General features: G+C 34.2%; 1 protein-coding gene across 5 annotated transcripts in view; it reads left to right on the top strand.

Moving 5' to 3' along the window:
* Window positions 1-3732, top strand: part of LOC141708640 (uncharacterized) — a 31507-nt gene extending 27775 nt beyond the window's left edge. For 3 of the 5 annotated variants that reach the window (XM_074512371.1, XM_074512369.1, XM_074512370.1), the window contains 7 exons: window positions 1306-1361; window positions 1452-1545; window positions 1633-1816; window positions 2179-2247; window positions 2317-2420; window positions 2498-2560; window positions 3454-3732. In XM_074512371.1, coding sequence (XP_074368472.1) covers window positions 1306-1361; window positions 1452-1545; window positions 1633-1816; window positions 2179-2247; window positions 2317-2420; window positions 2498-2560; window positions 3454-3561 — 678 coding nt within the window. In that variant the 3' untranslated portion in view covers window positions 3562-3732. Of the gene's footprint in view, window positions 1-179; window positions 388-493; window positions 624-1305; window positions 1362-1451; window positions 1546-1632; window positions 1817-2178; window positions 2248-2316; window positions 2421-2497; window positions 2561-3453 lie in introns of those variants that run through there. The other 2 variants (XR_012569558.1, XR_012569559.1) reach the window with 2 other exon arrangements.
* Window positions 3733-20645: the final 16913 nt, after the last annotated feature.

Here is a 20645-nt window from a genome sequence, read left to right as displayed (position 1 = left end):
AAATATTCAAGCCATAAACAGAAAATAAATTAAGTTTCCTCCATTCTTATATAAAAGAATGGTTCAAGCTTTTATGTGTATATTTGTTACCAGTTACCACTGTAAGGGTTCAGTTTAGGATTAATTTTCTATTATCCACCAAGATAGGGGTTTACTGCTATATAGGGGTGTATGTACAGGACCCGGCTACCTATTCACAGTGGCATGCTGATCCATGATTACTGGCAAGTCCAATTTAATGTTCGCGAGTTGCAGAGAACAACCCGAAATGAGGTGATCTTTACAGATTCCCTCTGCCTTGGTGTGTTGCTTCCCATCCCAAATGCCATTGTAGCACGTGGGCCATGCGGACTTGGCGTCATCCCCACCTTCCTCTAGTATATCAGTGTCAGTACTTGGTGCTGCACGCATATTTTATGAATTTTGAACATTATGAATTGAAAAAATAATGATAGCGATTTACGTGTTTCTACTTTCTACAATGCGGTTATAGGTTCTATCCCTCAAACATGTCTTGCATCAAAAACCAAGAAAGCTGAAGCTAGAATGTTAGAAATTAGAGTAAGAAGATCCGGATTGGAACATATTAGCAGCTCAAGTGGGGCAGCTAGACTTTAAACGAGGTCGTTTCAATTTATAAAACTTGTCTTTAAAAGCCCTAAACGTGTACTATTGAGGATTTCGGTTTTTAGTTCACAAATCATATATTACTTATAGAGCTGGTTATGGCACAAGTTCACTAGAATTAGGATGCATTTTTGAATTGGCAATTGACAGGTCTATAAAACAGATTTGACTAATGGTAATGAAATTACTAAATATTTGTGCACATCAGTTATGGTAGTCGTGGTTAAATGACAATATAGATTCACTTTAATGTAATAGATCACTCTGTTTCGGACATATTCCAGCAAACAGACCAAAGACCTTTTAGTCTAGAAGTATCTCTCTTGCTCCTTTATGGGAGTTCGGGGATTCAAACCTTTTCAAAGAGAACTTGGGTGTGTTAAAAAAACAATACCAATAAACAGGCAATTTAAGTATGCTTAGGACTACTTCTGCATTATGTGCAAGTACAGAATAGTAACGGACTTCCAGAAAGTTTGGGAAGTACCAGCTAAGTGAATGGTTACTGTAAAAGTCATCCGAACAACTCAAGCTGGCTGGTTTATGCGTCAACAAAATTTATGGTTACTAGATACAGTATATGTAAAGTTTTGTTGGATATCTAGCGTTAAAACTAATCAAGTTTATTTCTTAAGTTTTTTATACAATTATCTGTAACATTTCCTTGTGTGGATGTAGGTGAACGGGTTTGAGTTTGCTGTTTTATCTCTTTTGGCCTTTGAAAATGATTTCAGGTCTCTCCCTCCCTCCCTCCCTCTTCTTTGCACAATTCAGTATATGATGAAATTATAAAGAATTATTAAGGTTATTTGCATTTTATGTAGGATTCCAGAATCTTTGCCTAGTCTTCATAATGGAGTTCTTGCAGCTGCAGCAAATTCTGCTGTTACTTCATCCCTGGACCAGAAGAAGAAGCAGGTCATTATGTTCTTTACTTTAATCTTACCTTCGATATGTTACTTTCCTGAGAGACTTATGAACATTTTTCATCTTATGTTGCTATAGATAACTACAACTGGAATATTAAGTGGTTTCATTAAAGGATTCAGCGTTGGTAAAGAAGATCAGAGTATAGATATCTATGAAACTCGAGAAAGTGTGGTTGAACATTTGGATAGCATATTCTCTAGGTTCCCATTCTCCAATTCTCTGAATATTCCAGATGAAGACCATGCTGAATACAACATAGGTCATCTTCTCTCTTGCTCCCTCTCTCCCGCTCCCGCTCCCTCTCGCCCTCTCCTTTCTCCCTCTCCTTTCTCCCTCTCTCCTTCTATCCTTCTCTCACTCTGTCCCTCCAGGGCCGTCCATGAAGTTTATGGGGCCCTCACTCCCTCCGGCTCCCTCCCTCCCTTTCCCCCTTTCGCCCTTTCACCCTTTCCCTCTCCCTCTCCCACCCTCCCTCTTGCCCTCTTGCCCTCTCCCATCTCTCTCTCTCTCTCTCTCTCTCTCTCTGCCCCCTCTCTTCCTCTCTGCCCCTCTCTTTCTCTCCCTTCTTTCCTCCCTCTCTCTCTCTAAAACTTGACTCTTGTTTGTTATTTTTTCTTGTAGATGATGTTGAGATTGATGAGCCTATGCAGATTTCCCCTCTGTCTGTTCAGATAAAAGTTGAAAGGAAAGGTAGAATAAGATTTATCTTCTTCTGAGAAATATATTTCGTTCCTGAACTCTCGTTTTGGTGTCGTGTAGACAAGGAACTAGAGCGAGAAAGATTATTTGAAGGAGGTTCTGCCACCTTCAAGCCAAAACTTAGAACTGCAGATGAAGTCAGAGCAAAATACAGAAACAATGGGGTAATCATTTTTTAAATTAATTAATTAATGAGTTTTTCTATTTGCAAAACTAATTGATGGATATTTATGACTTCTAGGATGTGTCTGCTGTTGCTGCACAAGCTAAAGACAAACTCATAGAACGCCAAGAAAAACTAGAGGTAAGACAGCTGCCTGCAAAGTGATATTTCATGTTTCGGGTGTTTTTTGCCCCAAAACACTGCTCCATTAATATTAGTTACTTGCGACTTATGGGTATGGGATCATATGAGCATGGAAACTCACTGTGCCGCAGTTGATGTGCACTTTTTAAAATTTGATTCAGGTTCATTTTGAAAATATTAATGAGTTATATTCTGTGTTTTGGAAACTTTATTAATTTAACTTTGGATCCAAACTTTGATGTGATCTGATGATAAAATTAGTGATTGTTCCCAAGTTCTATCACTGTGCTACGCTTGTTGTAGTACTCTGATGTTGCTATATCATGTCATTTTATCCAGATAAATTTTATTCATCTTTCGTTATGTGGTGGTGGAAAGATAAATCTTGTTTTATTCAACTACATTAGAAAGATGATGATTCTGAGGACCTGTTGTGTGTTTGCCCATCTTTTAATTATTATATAAACCAAGCACATCGCCGAGCTTGATTTTACTCTCTTTTAAATTTATTGATTGTCATGGTATTGGTAATAAAAAGTAACAGAAAGACAAACAAGAAGAAAAATGATAAAACTCTCTTGATTGATGGTATGACTGGTTTCCTTTCCTCTTGCATACTTTAATACATTACATGTTAAGAAAATAAACTTGGAACATTTTGCAGTGCATATTAAGCATTCTAAACTCTGTATGAAAATCTTTTCTTTTCTGTGTTGCCTTTTTTGACTATCCTCAGATGCACAGTTGATCTTGAGTTTATTGAAATACTGGGGTTTTCAATGCCCTCCTAAGCCCAGTGTCAAATCTTTCTATATTCTGCTAACTATGCAGGACAAAAAGTGGGCTCTAATTTAATCTGACTAAAATTATGTTTCTTTTTAAAATACCAGAAACTCAGCAAAAACTCAGAAGAGCTACAAGGTGAATCTGAAAACTTTGCATCACTGGCGAAAGAACTTGCCAAGAGAATGGAAAATCGCAAATGGTGGCGAATATGATAGGGATGTGTGCCGATCCCCCGTCCCCTAATGTTAGACCTCGCAACGTTCCGTGTCATGTACAAACGTGTTTTCTTGTACCAAACCTTAAACCCAAACCCGACCCGGATTTGCATTTGTGTACCAATTTGGCGATACTAACCTAGAATTAATATATTCGTGTTTACCCGATTCAATACACTAAAGTACATAGATTATATACAAAAAAAATTAATTATTAAAAAATGCAATAAATAATTAAATGGTGAAGTGCTTATTTATGTAGTCAAGGAATAATAAAATATATTTTAGTATTTACAATTATATATATATGTTATTTAGAATAGGTAAAATTCATATTTAGTATTTAGTATATATAAGTATATTATATATTTAAAAAATTTAATTATTTATTTATTCCTTGTACTTTCGTTCCGTGTCGTGTACTTATATTGGAAATCCAAACCCGAGTTATTTTATGTTCGTGTACTTTCATGTCTGTGTAAAAAAATTTTGAAGCCAAACACTAATTATTCATGTCGTTTCGTACCATGTTCACGTGTCGTATACCAGTGTTGACAGGTCTACCTAATTTAAAGAATCTGGAGGGACGAAGGGAGTGTATGTCAAGATTTGTTCCTATTTCAATTTAGCCTTGTTTTTGTTTGGGGTGAAATAATCTACTTCCATTGTTCAGCATCTAATTTTCAATTTTATTGAGAATAATTAAAGATTTGTCAGGTGTTCAATGTGGTGCTTACTACACACTCCAAGTTAGTACAATATAAAGCAGATATACAGAAGGCACTGTATTCAGATAAATAATAGTTTTAATACATTCTGTGTAGGTTTAGGATGTAATATGGGCCGAGTCTCTACCGACTATTAGGCTTGATATGTCTTGGTAGTAGTGTTGACTTTCTTGTTTTGACTAGGCTTTCATATAAAGCTGGCGCAGTAACAAACTTTTTACTCTTGAATGAATTTCAAATTTTATGTCTCATTTCTTTCTGATATATACTTACATTAGCTAATCTATTAAATGTAGGGAGATAAGAAGCAGACAATGCTTGGTGTAAATGCAATTAAGAAATGTTGGCAGTATAGGTTCTTCCAAGATAATTTATCTCCTGTTGTATTAATATTATTGAGTTATATCTTGAGAAATGTTGGTGCAGTGGTTGAGCTCGTGTGCGAAATGTAACAAGTTCGACTCTGCATCTCAAAAAAGGAGATAGTAAGCAAATGAACTTGATAACATTTCAGAATCTCTTATATACACCGATTAACATTTTAGTGTAAATCTTTCCAAATGTTTTCTCTGTTCTGGTAATTTATATTATAAATATTAAAAATTTATTTATGAAATTATTTTTATAATTTGATAAGTTATTTTTTATTCATTTTGCACATTTATAATTTATTTTATTTTGACCATTTCCTTTTTGAAAAATTATGCAACAAAATATTCAATTTTCCAAGCACGTATTTGACACATTTGAACCTATAGTATTGTTATTATGTTTTCATTTTTTCTCGGATTTTTTGTCAGAATGGATAATTTCAAGACAATTTGATTCAAAGAGTGGCAAATGAGAAAATGCTTTGAATACCACATTTTGGAGGCCTGCTTATCAAAACATGTCCGTTTTCATGATTAAGTCTTATATACTCGTCAAACACTAAATTCAGTTAACCCGAAGGATGTCAACCTCCAAAGTTTATCTACCTTCAACATTTTTATGTAATACCATGCACGAAATTATGTGTTACTTGTATCACAATCATTTGCTTATATTTCTTTATGTGTAACTTGTTATAAATTTTCAATTATAGTCAACTAAGGCTCAATCATGACAATACAACTTACCCATTTGCTTATATTTCTTTACATGTAACGTATTACAACTTTTGAATTATGGTCAATTAAGGCCCGGGGAAATGTCACGAAGGGCTAGGGCAAGGATTGCCAAAAAAATTCGAAAAATTTGATATATTTTTGAAATATCTGTATTCGTATTCGAAATAAATATGACATTATTCTTATTCGAAATAAAACTGATATTACTTATATCGGAATTCTACAATTGCGAATACGCAATATGGATATAAATATAAGTATATTCGCGTCTGATATCCAGATATGAAATTATATATATATATATATATACATGCAATTGTTCAAATAAAAATAACCCTTAAAATGAAAACTAGAAAATAACTTTTAATATTTATATTATGCTTCCTTTATTTTTAAAACTTACATTATACCCCTATTCACACAATAACTATCCCAATTTTACAATTTAGCCCCCCACGTCAGCCGGGACCACTGCCACATCAGTGGGTCCCACATCCGAAAAAAATCACCACTGTAAATAATTACCACATCTAAAAAATAAAAAAATCAGCACACTGATTCCGGTCACCACTTCCGATCATATTTCAGCCATCCATAAATCACTAAATTGTTGTCATAAATCACCACTAATAAACATAACAATCACACTATTACTGACTAAAACGATCTCCTACAATTATCACCACCACAACGATATCACCTATCACCATCACGCCATCTTCATCACTACCGAACACCACAATCAGAATTTCAACAAATCACCATAGACATATATTTAAAATCACCAGATCTGATGTGCATGTCCAAAAAATAAAATAAAATTACTGAAATTACAGATCTAAAGTGCATCGTTGTGGATTATTGAGAAGAAAGAATGAAAAATGAAGAGATAAGATTACGAAGAGATGAAAGGATAAATGCAGGAGTGACTAAGACGACGACGACATGATTAAGACGATGACGACATGATCAGGGTGGTGAGAGCGGCGAAAGGAGGCGTAGGAAGGCTGTGCCGCGGCAGCGGCCGAACAGGGTGGGCGGATGAGGTGCAGGTTGGTCGGATGGGAATGGGAAAGGGAGAGGAAGAGGGAGAGTGAGAGGGAGAGAGAGGGAGAAAGAGAGAATGATAGATCTAGTTCTTACCGTCAACGGCGCGGCAGTGTTGCGGCCGCAGAAGAGATCTGGTGCCCGATGGCGTTCGGGTGGGGGGATGAATGAAATGTCAGTGGTGGGGATGATGTTTGGGGTGTATACATTTGTATAATATTCAGGTGTTAAAATTGTAAATAATTACAAAAATTCCACTGATTTCTGGTTTTCATTTTAGAGAGATTTCTAGTAGAAAAGCACTATTTCTCTTTCTCTTTCTCTCTTTCTCTCTCTCTCTCTCTATATATATATATATGATAAATTTTGTAAATAATTATATGTAGATTTAACATTTATTCTATTAATTTTATTGTGTGTAAATATATTCTTAGATAATATATATTCATTTTTATATAATTATAAATATTTTTGAATTTGAATACATGTCCGAATTTTCGAATCCTGATTTTCGGATTCCAGATTCGGATACTTACAAATTCGAATCATGAATGTAAAGGTCACCATCTTCAGCTAGTGGCTATGTGGTATGTTTTTAGAACTTTATAATATATTTTCTATGTGTAAATTTTGTTATCCTGTATATGGAATCAAATCAACAATTATTTCATAAAACAAATTAAATTTATGTCATAAAGTTATATTTTCATAAATTTTGTTAGCTGATATATAGTATCAAACCAATAATTACATTAAAAACAAATAATGGCCACTTTCAATATCGTAAAACAAACTAAATTTATTTCATAAACTTACATTCTTTGTATAATTCAAATTATCATAAAAATTAAATAACAAATATAACAAAAATATGGACAAAAATAAGAAAAAAAGAGTTTATCAAAACAAGTGATAAAGATTGATTACACTAATTTGAATATCCATCCGACTTGAATACATGAGGTGAATGTATTCTTGAATTTTTTATGCTTTTCTTGAATCTGTTTAAGGATAAATGTTATAACTATAACAACTTGATATTTGTGTATTTTAAAGATGCGGAATGTATAGTGAACAAACATAAAAAAACTCAAAACTTAATATAAGTATTAAGTTTAAATGTTATTACAACATCGGTGTATAAGATACAAACTTAACCTCTTTTTTCTTTGAGAATTTTTAAGAATTTTGCAATTCTGAAACTCTTGAAAACTATTTGGATATGATAACAAAATAATGCAAAACTCTAACATCCATAAGGAATGACCGATACACTCTTTAGACCGTATTCTGCAAAGCATAAATTCGGGGAGATTGTTGAGAATTGGCTAAGTCGAGAATCAGAATTTGTCTAACAAACAGGATATGTTCAACTGTTGTGATATAATTATCCGTTGGAAGCTTCGTTATCATCCGGTGACAATCTTCAGTCATCCGTTGATATATACATATGATTATCCGTTGAGGCTACAACATATATCTATTGATCAGGCTATCCGTGGAGAATGACTTGGATTATAAGTCAGGATTGCGAGATAAATCAAAAGGTGCTGATTTATAGGATCGCAGTTGATTTAGATATGTATGAAAAGTGTTAGAATCAAAAGGTGCTGATTTATAGGATCGCAGTTGATTGTTGATAAACACAGAATATGTTATCATAATATGATAAGTGATTAACTCGAGTATTCGCATAAAATAGAAGCACTTAAGAATATTGTTCTTGAGAGAGTTTTGTAACAGTTTATTAAAGATCAATATAAACTGTTATTTGATTAATCTGTTCTTACTTTACTTTCATAATACATCGATTTGTTTAGTAATTGTATTCAACCCCCCTTAAACAATTACTTTACTGGGCAACAAACTCACACTCATCAGGTTATGCTTAAGTCCTACAACTAGAGTTACATCTTCAATGATGACATTCCCAAGTTTAATTTTTCCATATTCCAAAATTTTTCCTACATTTCCATATCCATAAGAAACACTTTAGGTCATCCTTCTCCTTAAACTCTGATAGCAGAGATTTATTTCCAGTAATATATCCTGAGCATCCACTGTCATACACAAGTATTTTTCATGTTTCCCTGCAATCAGATAAGCCAATAGTTAAAATTTTTAAGGACCCAGACTTGCTTGGATCCTTTGGCCTTATTAATTTTATTAACATTTGCAGCAGAAGTCTTCATATCAGAGTATATGTTAACATTCTTAATATTAGGAGATACATATGTAAAAATGATCTTAGTTTTTTTCAAAGAGGTTTCAATTCATAATAGGCATATAAAATGTGATACTCTTTACATGTGTAAATAGAATGCCATGTACTCCCACAATGAAAACAAGGTTGATGTGGTGTATATCTAACTGTCCTATTCCGAAACTCTAATTTAGGAGGAACAATATTTATTCCTTTATTCTTCCTGCAAGGAACAACAATGTGTTTAGTACTTCGACAATTTAACCAAGCCTTTCTAGGTGCATTAGGAATTGGTTTGTATTTGTTATCCTTATTAACACCTATCTTTCCATATCTATTTTTCCTTTTCTTCATTTTAATCTCTTTAAACTTTTTCTTAAGTTGCTTTTGAGTCGTTAAACCAATATTTACTGACTTAGTTTTGACCTGTTCACAAATGTCGGATTTTAAATTTGGCTAAGAAGCTAATATAGAACCCTTCTCATTTACTGATTTGAGTTTATCAGTATTTAAGTCTAACTTAAGAGGTATTAAATTAGACTTTTTTTAACCTGTTTATCAGTATTTATTGGTTTAAAATTCTCAGACTCATTTTCTTTAACATCTTCAGTACTAGGTTTATCTGCATAACATAATCCTGACCCCCAACAACCACTTTCAATTAATCCCTGAGTTGTTTTTCCTGAATTAGTCCAAAGATTGATTATTTCCCTTTCTTTAGTTAATTCCTTCTCAAGATAATCATTTTTTTCTAACAATTTATCTTTAATATGAATAGCATCATCTCTTTCTTTTTGAATTTCTAGCATGAAAATTAACTCAACTTCTAGATGATCATATCTTTTCTTTAAGTCAAAATTTTCAATTTTGATCCTAGCAATTTTAAGAGTTTGATCTTTATAGCTAACAAGCAAGGTTTTAAGAAATAATCTTAACTCACTGATATCATCAGTATCAAAAGTTAGAGTTCTTTGAGGTACCTTACTCTCAAGAGCCTCAAATTCATTATCAGTATTTGCCACGAGAGAATAGTTGATACCCTCATTAGATTATGAAGTATCATCCCAGTTTTTCTTCTTTGTGATCAAGGCTTGCTTCTTTTCAGCTTTTGGCTTCCTGAAGTCAGCTGCAAAGTGTCCAACCCCATCGTAACTGTAATACTTGAACTTAAACTATTTGTGTGTCAACAACAAGCTCTGATACCAATTGTTAGGTCTTAAGTAATACTGTCGAGGGGGTGAATACAGTATATAATAATCAAATCGAATTGAAACTTAATGATAAAGAATAGTTTATATATTAATGAATAAAAGCTGTTATAATACTCTCTCAATGAATGAACATATTTCCTTGAGAGCTGCTAGGTTACACAAATGATATAACGATAATCGACACATATAGTGTTAACCTAATATGTGCTTATATACTACACTATTACACAATCAATCTAGTTGATATGATATACATGAATAAGAAATCCTAATATATATCGAACTATTGATTACTACAACTAAGTAAAGTCCTACACCGACATATCTCTGTAAATATTCTCTCTATAACATATCCTGATCACCATATGATGATGACAAATACTGATCATCAAATACTAATGACAAATGTTAATATCGTCATCCTTTGTCAAACTCTGATTTCACAGATACCAATAACAACTCTGATAGCCTAAATACTAATATCATCAATTATATCTAACATGTTGACTATTCCAAGGGACTTAAATCAGCTTAATAAAAGACTAATCATTCACATACTTAAAGTACTGCAGAAGAAACCAAGCTTCAGAACTGTGGAAGAACTTGAAGTGATAAGAGTGCTAAAAGGCTATATCAGTACTAGTGCTAAAACTGTCTAAATTCTACAAGGAGATATAAGGGTGGAGTAGTCACTTTCTGTAAGTTTTACATATCAAAGTAAACACATTGTACTTGAATTTCATACTTTTTCATTGTTTATACTTTTATGTATAGTAGGCTTGTTAGTAGACTTGAAATTGTGCCTAACGGTCTTACTCACAATTTGAGGGAGATTGTTAGGCACATGACATGTCAATACCATCATAACAAGCGTACTCAATTGACAAAGTCACTTTACATGCCCAAATAGATTCTATCATTTGGACTAGTGATAGGTTTCTTTTGGACATGTCTTTTTTGCTTTCCTAGAGAGCTCAAAATGCTATACTGAGCTTAAGGATTTTATGCAACATATTTGTAAATAACATTCATAGAATAAATCAATTTGGTAGAGGTTCAATGAAGATTGTTCAAGCAGGATATGGAAGAAAGAAGATTTTGAAGTCAATAAGTTTCAAAAGTTTCTTTAAGTCCAATATCGTGAAGTCTAGAAGAGTTATGTCATGAAGTCCATCAAAGCCATATAGTGAAGTTCGGTTCAATGACATATCGTGAAGTCCAAATTTGGTCTATATCATGAAGTTTTAAATTTGTTCTATATCGTGAAGTCCAATTCTGAACTATATCGTGAAGTCTAATTCAGTACTATATCGCGAAGTGAAGAAAGATGCTAAATCGTAAAGGCCAAAGTTATAAAATAAATTATATCGTGAAATTATGCAAAACATAGTTCACGATATCTTTGTTTACCCGTTTCACAACAAGACAAATGAAGGTACAAATTATCATAAATGAAGAAATAAATCACAACATCATATTGTATATGGAGATGGTCCATAGACATGTGTCAAGCCTACATCTAAACTTGGAGAGGAAGAAAAGGAAATATACAGCTAAAAAATAAGAGCATACATCAAAATTAACTGGTCCTAAAAACCTGCAACGTGTCACCTTGATATGAAAGCTTACTGTAAATGAGAGTGCCCATTGTGTTAAGACATTATTTTATATATAGAGTGTAATCTCATCTTCAGATGTGTGTAACATATAGAAGATTTACATTGTAATTCTCTTTTCTCTCTCTGTAAGCCAAAACTCAAATAATATTTTCTTCAGTAGAAGCTTATTTTTCTTGGAGCTGTAGGAATATTTCTTTATATTTATATAAATTAAATTGACCCAAATATCTTTGTGCTCTTTCTTTAAATTTGATATTTTGGTATGCAACTTTTAAGTTTAAAAAATAACTCAAAAGTTTTTGAACTAGTCATTCACCCCTACCTAGTTTTGAGATCCTTGTTTTCTAATAGGCCCTGTGATCAGTAATATGCACATTTTAGGTGCTCAACACCTTCAATGGTTAAATAGTTTTAGAATGGTCATCGTGAAGAGGGATCCTTCAAAACTTTTGTTAATGATGCATCTATTCAAGATGTTGAAACAACAAGTACAACTACCTTTAATGCACAATTATAAGATAAGAAATCCACTTCAAGTGGTGGTCCCTCTCAAAGGGAACCACAATTTGAGAATGCTAATACTGTGAAGAGTACTACATTCAAATTCCCTCTAGTCTATTAGAGATTCATAAAAATGAAGAACACGTCCACATAAACACAAGTCATGATACATCTTTCACAGATGTTGAACTTGTGGGCAAAAATTTTCTGATTTAGAAGGAAAAAATCAATTATAAAGAAGAAGGAGACACTTAGTTAAGATGTTAGGTCACACAACACTGTAGAAGGGGGTTGAATACAATGTAGAATACAATCAAATCGATTTAGAACATAAGTAACAGAAAACAGATGTATTCGATATAATAAACTCTGTTACAATGGAACTGTTCTCTCTCAGTGATGAACAAATATCACGAGAGCTGTTAGGTTACAATGTATGACCTTCTCGATGATCGTAACACATATAGTGTAAACCTATGTCTGTGTTTATATAGACACACAATTACAAGATAACTTCTAATTAATATGGAATATAATTATGTCTCCTAAAATATATCAATCGGATATCTTATATAATTCTTCTAGTCTCCTAACTCTTTCCATGCATATCTTCTTCTGTACTAGTCTCGATCTTCTTTCCTGTAAATCAGCTTCCTTCCTTAACTGTTAGTCCTCCAGTACTTAAGTTCTGATATCCATTTTCTGATATTATCTTCTGATAATCTAAATCCTGATATCCTTAAGTCCTGACTTCCAGTAAGTCCTGATTCCAGTAAGAACTGATATTTCCTGTTTGTTAAGATCTGAAAACTAAACATGAAACATATTAGACATGACATCTCAAATATATCCAACAATCTCCCTCAACTTGTAAATTATCAAGAATGTACAAGTTAATAGATTTGATGATGTCAAAAACATTTAAGTTCAAATGTGATAAGAGTTTAATAAGATTATTAATTACAACTTACAAAACATCCAGCTTTACCAACATCACTGAATCAATCTGAATCCATAATGATTCTTAACAAAATCATTTATCAGATTATCTTCAGCTTTCCTCAGAACTTCAGCTAACTGTGCTTTGACCTGTATCAGTTCTTCTTCTTTACTATCACCAATTTGATAAATGGCTGTTCTGAGAGCTTGAATGGATGTTCTTTCAAGTCCATCACCAAGTCTGATAACCTTAGGATGTGAAGAGTTTTCATTATAACATAAGTATCTTCCTTTCAGAATAACTTCCACCTTAGCATAATTCTTCAGCATAGGAATTTCTCTTCCATCACCTTCAGTAATCATTGGACTGTAATGAGAAGTCTTTGTACCAGAGATTCTGAATAGATCTCTTATAGCCTTCAAACTGTATTTTGACCATCTTTTTGTAATATCAGATTTTACTTCCAGAAGATAGTGAATATGTTGAAGCTCTCTAATAGACTTCTTTAGTAAATCAGTATCAGCTAGTCTATAAGTCCTTCCATCATTCAGAAATAAGATCAATCTCTCTTTTAGATTCTCTTTATCATGAGCATCTATCACAATTTGAGCAGATAAAACCTTGTCAAGGTGCCTTTGTTTGATTTGTTCATATAGTTTGTCTGTCAAAATGAAAGGATCTCTTAGAGTAACCTCTACTCCTGTTCGAATCTTCTCTTCGTCAGAACCTAATCCAGCTCTATCTCTAGGTTTCTTGGCTCTCAACCCAAATATAGCGAGTTGATTAATCATGAGATTGGATTTTGGTTCAACTGGAGTAGCTTTCTTCCATAACAACTTCTTCTTATCAGCAATTGTCATTTTATTCAAATCAACTTGAGCATTGTCAGTAGTTGATCTCTTGATAGCTTGATCATAATTTACTGTTTCTTCTGTACCTTGCTGTCCTTTATTCTGAACAACAACTTGAGCAGTGTCAGAGGTTATTTTAGATTCTTCAATTATCTTTCTTCTTTTCAGAATTTGAACAGTTTCATCGTCAACAAGATTATCATCAGTTACTTGAACCAATTTGCACACTGTTGGATTTTAAAACGCAGCGGGGCGTGGCAAAACACTTTTACACACACAAAATCCAAATAAAAGCATATAAATCGTGAATAAAAATTCGAGGGATCGAATCTAACCTTTAAAAATAATTCGGAGACAACGATCAGAGCTTTACTCTAAACTATGGTATATCTAATTTAAACACTTAAATAGATAGAGCCCGTAATAAAAAGAAAACAAGTCTTTATTAATATCAATGAAATCAAAAAAGATTACATAAAGAGTTATTCCTAAATCCTAATACCTGATTGGACTTAGGACATATTCCTTTCAATCTCCCACTTGTACTAAAGCCAATTACTCTGGTATCTAATACCCATCTTGATGATCAAAGTGACTTTCATAAAGTAGCTTTGTGAGTGGGTCTGCTATGTTGTTATGTGTGTCAACTCTATTTCAATACAATACAAGAAATGTTATCGCGCTCCCACTAACCCTTTTGTAGACGCATGGTTCATCTATGTTTTTTTGATAAAATCAAACTCTTTGATTATCTCATCAAAACGAATGTTCCATCTTTCGAGAAGCTTGCTTTAAACCACATTAATCGCAAGCAAAATCCGAACTGATTTTAACAGGGCTACATGTAAAAAGTTTCATCAAAGTCAATCCATTGCCTTTGTTTGAATCCTTTTCCCAAAAGCCTGGCCTTATAGGTCTCCACCTGGCCATCTGCTATAATCTATCTTTTGTATACCGTATACATAGATTCCATTCTGGATTTCATGGCACTATGCCATTTCTCTGAGTCAACACTACTCATAGCCTCATTATAGGTCACAGGGTCGTCATCATCAAATGATTGACAACTCATTGTCATTCTCAATGACAAGGCCATATTACCTCTCAAGTTGGCGAGACACTCTCCCTGACCTACGAATGGGCTGTTCCATAAAAGGTTGTTCAGTCAGAACAGGTGTTTCCACTTGATCCGTAGTAGTTTGTGCTTCTTGAACTTCATTAAGTTCAATTTTGCTCCCACTATTTCCTTCAAGGATAAACTCCTTTTCCAAGAAGGTAGCATGTCTGGAGACAAACACCCGATGATCGGTGCAAAAGTAATACCCTAAAGTCTCTTTAGGATATCCCACAATACTACATTTTCGGATCGATATTCCAGCTTGTCTGGGTCAGCTTACTTGACATAAGCTGGACATCCCCAAATCTTAACGTGTTTAAGACTCGGTTTCCTTTCTTTCCATATCTCATACGAAGTTTGAGGAACAGATTTGGAAAGCACCTTATTCAGTAAATATGCTGAGGTTTTCAATGCATAACCCCATAGGAATACTGGAAGATTTGCATAGCTCATCATGGACCGAACTATGTCTAACAAAGTTCGATTTCTCCTTTCAGATACTAATCTGGAGGAGTCCACTTGGAGACTATACCATTTACTTTGAGATAATCTAGAAACACTCCATTAAAGTATTCACCACCTCGATCTGATCGAAGAGTTATAATACTATGTTTGGTTGTTTCTCCACTTCATACTTATATTCTTTGAACTTTTCAAAGGCCTCAGACTTGTGTTTCATCAAACACATATCCGAATCCAGATCTATCATCTATGAAAGTAATGAAGTATGAAAATCCACCCATGGCTTGCGTAGACATTGGTCCACATACATCTGTGTGTACCATTCCTAGCAAATCTGCAGCCCTCTCTCCATGTCCACTAAATAGAGACTGCAGTGCCACTATAAAGTGAGATTTTCATCATCCCTTTTCTTTTATTAGTTTGTTCAATCTGAAGTAAATTATGTCACATATATACATACCATTATTTAAAGTACCACGTCCATAAAGAATATTATCTCTAAGAATAGAACATTCATTATTCTCAATAATAAATGAAAAATCCACCCAAGTCTAATATGGGAATAATATTCCTCACAATCGAGGGAACAAAATAACAATTATTTCAAACAATAGTCTTGCCCTTAGGCCTATCAAATGAAATGATTCTACATCTACAGCAACAACTCTTGCTCCATTTCCATCAGTAGAATCACCTCCTCTTCCTCAAGAGTCCTACTTCTCCTTGGTCCCTGCAACAATTGCAGATATGAGAACCACAGGCGGTATCTAATACCCAAGTAGAAATTTGATTTAATGACATATTCACTTCTATCATGAACATACCTGAATCAGAAGCGGTAGTCTCACTACCCTTCTTCTTCTTCAATTCTGCAAGGTAAACCTTGTAGTTACTCTTCCAGTGCCCCACCTTGTTACAGTGAAAGCAAACAACTTTGCTCTTGGGGTCTTCAGCTTTTGGTGGAACCGGCGTTTTCTCACCTACTTTCTTCTTCTTGGAAGAGTTCCTCTTCCTTTTCTTAGGATTGGAACCTTCACCAATTAGAAGAACAGAACTCTTCTTAGGGGGAAAATTCGATTCCGCAGTCTTCAACATGTTGTGGAGTTCAGGCAGGCTGACATCCAACTTATTCATGTGAAAGTTCACAACAAACTGTGAGAACGAACTCGGAAGCGATTGCAAGACCAAGTCTTGGCTCAGCTCCCCATCCATGGCAAAACCAAGTTGTCCAAGACGTTCAATCAAATTGATCATCTTAAGTACATGGTCATTCACAGATGATCCCTCAGACATCCTACAACCGAACAACTCCTTCGATATCTCATATCGAGCTGTCCTCCCCGCCACATCATACAACTCTTGTAGATGCATGAGGATAGTGTGAGCATCCATATGCTCATGTTGCTTCTGTAGCTCAATGTTCATTGAAGCTAGCATGATGCATTGAGCAACATTTGCATCATCTATCCACTTACGATACACAACATGTTCATCATTATGTGCATCACTAGCAGGTTCAGTAGGCTTAGGTGAGTCAATCACGTATTCCAGCCTCTCAATCCTGAGAACAATTCTTAAGTTTCGAAGCCAGTCAGCATAATTAGGACCAGTCAATTTGTGAGCATCTAGTACGCTCCTGAGTGATAGTGTAGAAGACATAACGTACAAAGTAAATCTGTAAATGATAAACACATAACAACACTTAGCAAATATTCGATTTCATTTCAAAACACTATATGAATCGGGTCTTTATTCATAAGTGGCTCCCACTAGTTTTCCTAATTTATTCAACCCCCTACGTGAAAAATTAAGCATTCATAATGCTAGTGGGAATAGGGATCCTACATTCCATTACACAACCCCGGCTGTGGCACGAAACGCCATGTAATGTTCAATAGGCAGACAACTCTTGTCAATTACATCTAATGTTATTCCCTAATCAAACTTTAGCCTCTTGAATAATTGAGTCACGGCTGTGGCACGACAAACTCAATATTCTAAGTCAAGTCTAACCCAACATTCCGTACAATTGAATCAGTCCCCAAAGGCCCACGGTTGTGGCACGTAACGACCTTTAGATTCTTATTCAATGTACACATCTCTATGTAATAGACAAGTATTTCTTATTTCGAAATCAAAGCCCTCGGCTGTGGCACGAAACGACAATGATTCAAAAATAAGAACTACTTTCTACCATGTTGGAAGGCTATGACCGACACAAGCCCGTTGTGTCATTGGCCAATTACTACTTGATATTATTTAATTTTAGAGGGATTATATTACGTTACAATCATAATCATATTATAAAGAAATTCTTCCTTTTAAATTAAATATTTCAAATCAATAATCAATAATCAATAATCAGATGATTCCCAGATCGGGTGGAGCATTGTCAAGAGGCGTCACTTAATAACCCTTTCTTACAGATAGAAATCTGTTGTTGACAGAATCATCCTTTCTCTCATATCGAAAATTCATATTCAATTACGTGTTTCACAAACACAAGAATCTCATGATTGTATTCATAATATTATTATTAAGGTTATGAAACAATTTCACTATACTAGGTTGTCTAACAAACGCCTTATGTTTATTTAAGTTCACCTAAATCTATCATCGCATGATAAACTAAGCATATATCACATATATCAACATGAATAAACATCAAGGTAGGCATGTTATATCTTCTAGCACATTGGTCTAAGCAATATACATCTCTATGTATCACATGAAGTATTTAAAAGCAATTTAAACAATTAAAAACAGCTTAAAAACACTTCTGTTAGCTATAAACAGTTCGAAACAATTTCATAAAATATCATATAATATACCATTAGAAGCGTCTTGAAAAGACGAATCCAACGGCACCAAAATCACCCAATTCTGAGCTTCCACGCGCCCTCACGCGCCCCGAGAAGGTGTCTTACGCGCCGCCACGCGCACACGCGCTGTCAGGCGCGTGTCAGACCTCCCCCACGCGCTCCCACGCGCCCACGCGCCTCACGCGCACCTAACCCCTATGCTGACGTCAGCATGACGTCACCAGCGCGTGTCTTCCACGCGCCGCGCGTGGCACGCCAGCGCGTAAGCCCCACGCGCGGTCCTTCCCTTTACAGCGATTCGCCGCCGCCTTCTCTCTCCCTCGGTTTGCGTGTTGCCTGACCTGTCTTCTTTATTCTTTCCGTGCACAGCAGCACAAACAGCAACAGAGATACAGAATATATGCAGATGCAATATATATATACATACAATTCATATATATATATATAATTATTTAATTACGAATTTTAATTACAAGAACTTCAAAAATTCATAATAAAAAATCTATACAACCTAAAATTATGAAAAAAATACCCAGACGATCTACAACACTTGTAGAACCCAGATCAACATTCAAAATTATTCTGAGAAACGATTTCTCATTAGACAAAATTAATCCATGATATAACTTGTAAAAATCATAATTAATTCATACAAGCACATAAAATTCTGAAATTTTTACCACATATCTATATGCATACAACCTATGCTCTGATACCATTGTTGGATTTTAAAATGCAGCGGGGCGTGGCAAAACACTTTTACACACACAAAATCCAAATAAAAGTATATAAATTGTGAATAAAAATTCGAGGGATCGAATCTAACCTTTAAAAATAATTCGGAGACAACGATCAGAGATCCTTAGCAGTTGCTCCTCAAGTGTGAAGCACTCCACCGGTATCCACCAAGAAAATGACTTTTAGGAGGAGGAGGAGGTGGAGAGAATTTGGTTTTCTGAAACTTTTGGGTTTCTGGGGTTAGAATAAAATAGGGTCTATAATAGTGTATTTATAGGCAAAATTTTCAGCTGAAATTTTCCCATAAATAATATTATTATTATCCCATTTATTATTCTCATTAATAATTAAAATACCTTTTAATTATTAATCCTTTTTCTAAACACTTTAGAAATAATTCTCTCTCTTGATTTAATTTCCAAAAATTAAATCCTTAATTAATAATATTAAGAACTTTTCTTAATTAATTTATAATCAATTAAATCTCATTTAATCAATTATTAAATTTTGCCAATTAATTATTTATTTCACAAATAAATAATTATTAGCCATTATTAATTAATTCCTCCACCATAAAATCATTCTCTTTTTATGGTGTGACCCTGTAGGTTCAATATTAAGCCGGTAGTAGAAATAAATAATAATAAAACTATTTTATCATTATTTATATAAATTCTCTAATTTATTAAATATGATTAATTAATTAATCACATTTATTCTACATCGTGAGTGATGCTTCTCAACATATCGCGACTATCCGGATAATATGAATTCACTGCTTAGAATATCAAGAACCTGTCAGTGAATAGTTACCGTACAATAAACTCCTTCTACCCTACAATGTCCAGATTAAATACAATGCATGGATCTCGTGTCAAGCCTATCTAATTCAATCACTTGCTTACCATTTACTATGTGTAGTTCTATACAAATTAGAAACTCCTTTCTAATTTCATTCACTCGGGCCAGAGATTCCTGAACTAGCATAAGTGGATCAGCCTTGAACATTCGCTTCCTTCACTGGAAGGGGTAGATCCTTTATTGATCATACACTATCTTCGTGTACAAATTCCTATACCCAGAAGAGCCCTAATAATTGTCCCTGGAGACTAAGAACTAAACCAAAGCATAGTTCAGTGTACACAAGATGACTATGATGACCTCAAGTCTAAGGATACTTGTACAACTATCACTAAGCGAACAACTGCTGACACATGAGTGAACTCCATCAGTTGTTCAGCTGGGCGAGTCATGTTCAGTGAACTTATTCTATAATAAGCACCTACATACTAGCTATAATGTCACCACACAAATGTCTATGAGAACAGACATCCTTCACAATGAAGCAAGCATAGTATGTACCGATCTTTGCGGATTATTAATTACCAATTAGTAATCCTATAACCAGGAACTATTTAAGTTTAGAGTTATCATCTTTTTAGGTCTCACTATTATGATCTCATCATAATCCATAAAAATCTTTACTCTAAACTATGGTATATCTAATTTAAACACTTAAATAGATAGAGCCCGTAATAAAAACAAAACAAGTCTTTATTAATATCAATGAAATCAAAACAGATTACATAAAGAGTTATTCCTAAATCCTAATACCTGATTGGACTTAGGACATATTCCTTTCACATACTAGTTTCATCAGAACTTGAGAAGTTTTCAAGTCCAGTGGCTTGGTTGGTTCATCAACTTTTCCTTTCCCTTTGTCTTTGGGATCA

Source organism: Apium graveolens, chromosome 2 (genome assembly GCF_009905375.1).
Source record: "Apium graveolens cultivar Ventura chromosome 2, ASM990537v1, whole genome shotgun sequence".
Taxonomy (NCBI): Eukaryota; Viridiplantae; Streptophyta; class Magnoliopsida; order Apiales; family Apiaceae; genus Apium; species Apium graveolens.
This window is presented reverse-complemented; position numbering and strand designations above follow the sequence as displayed.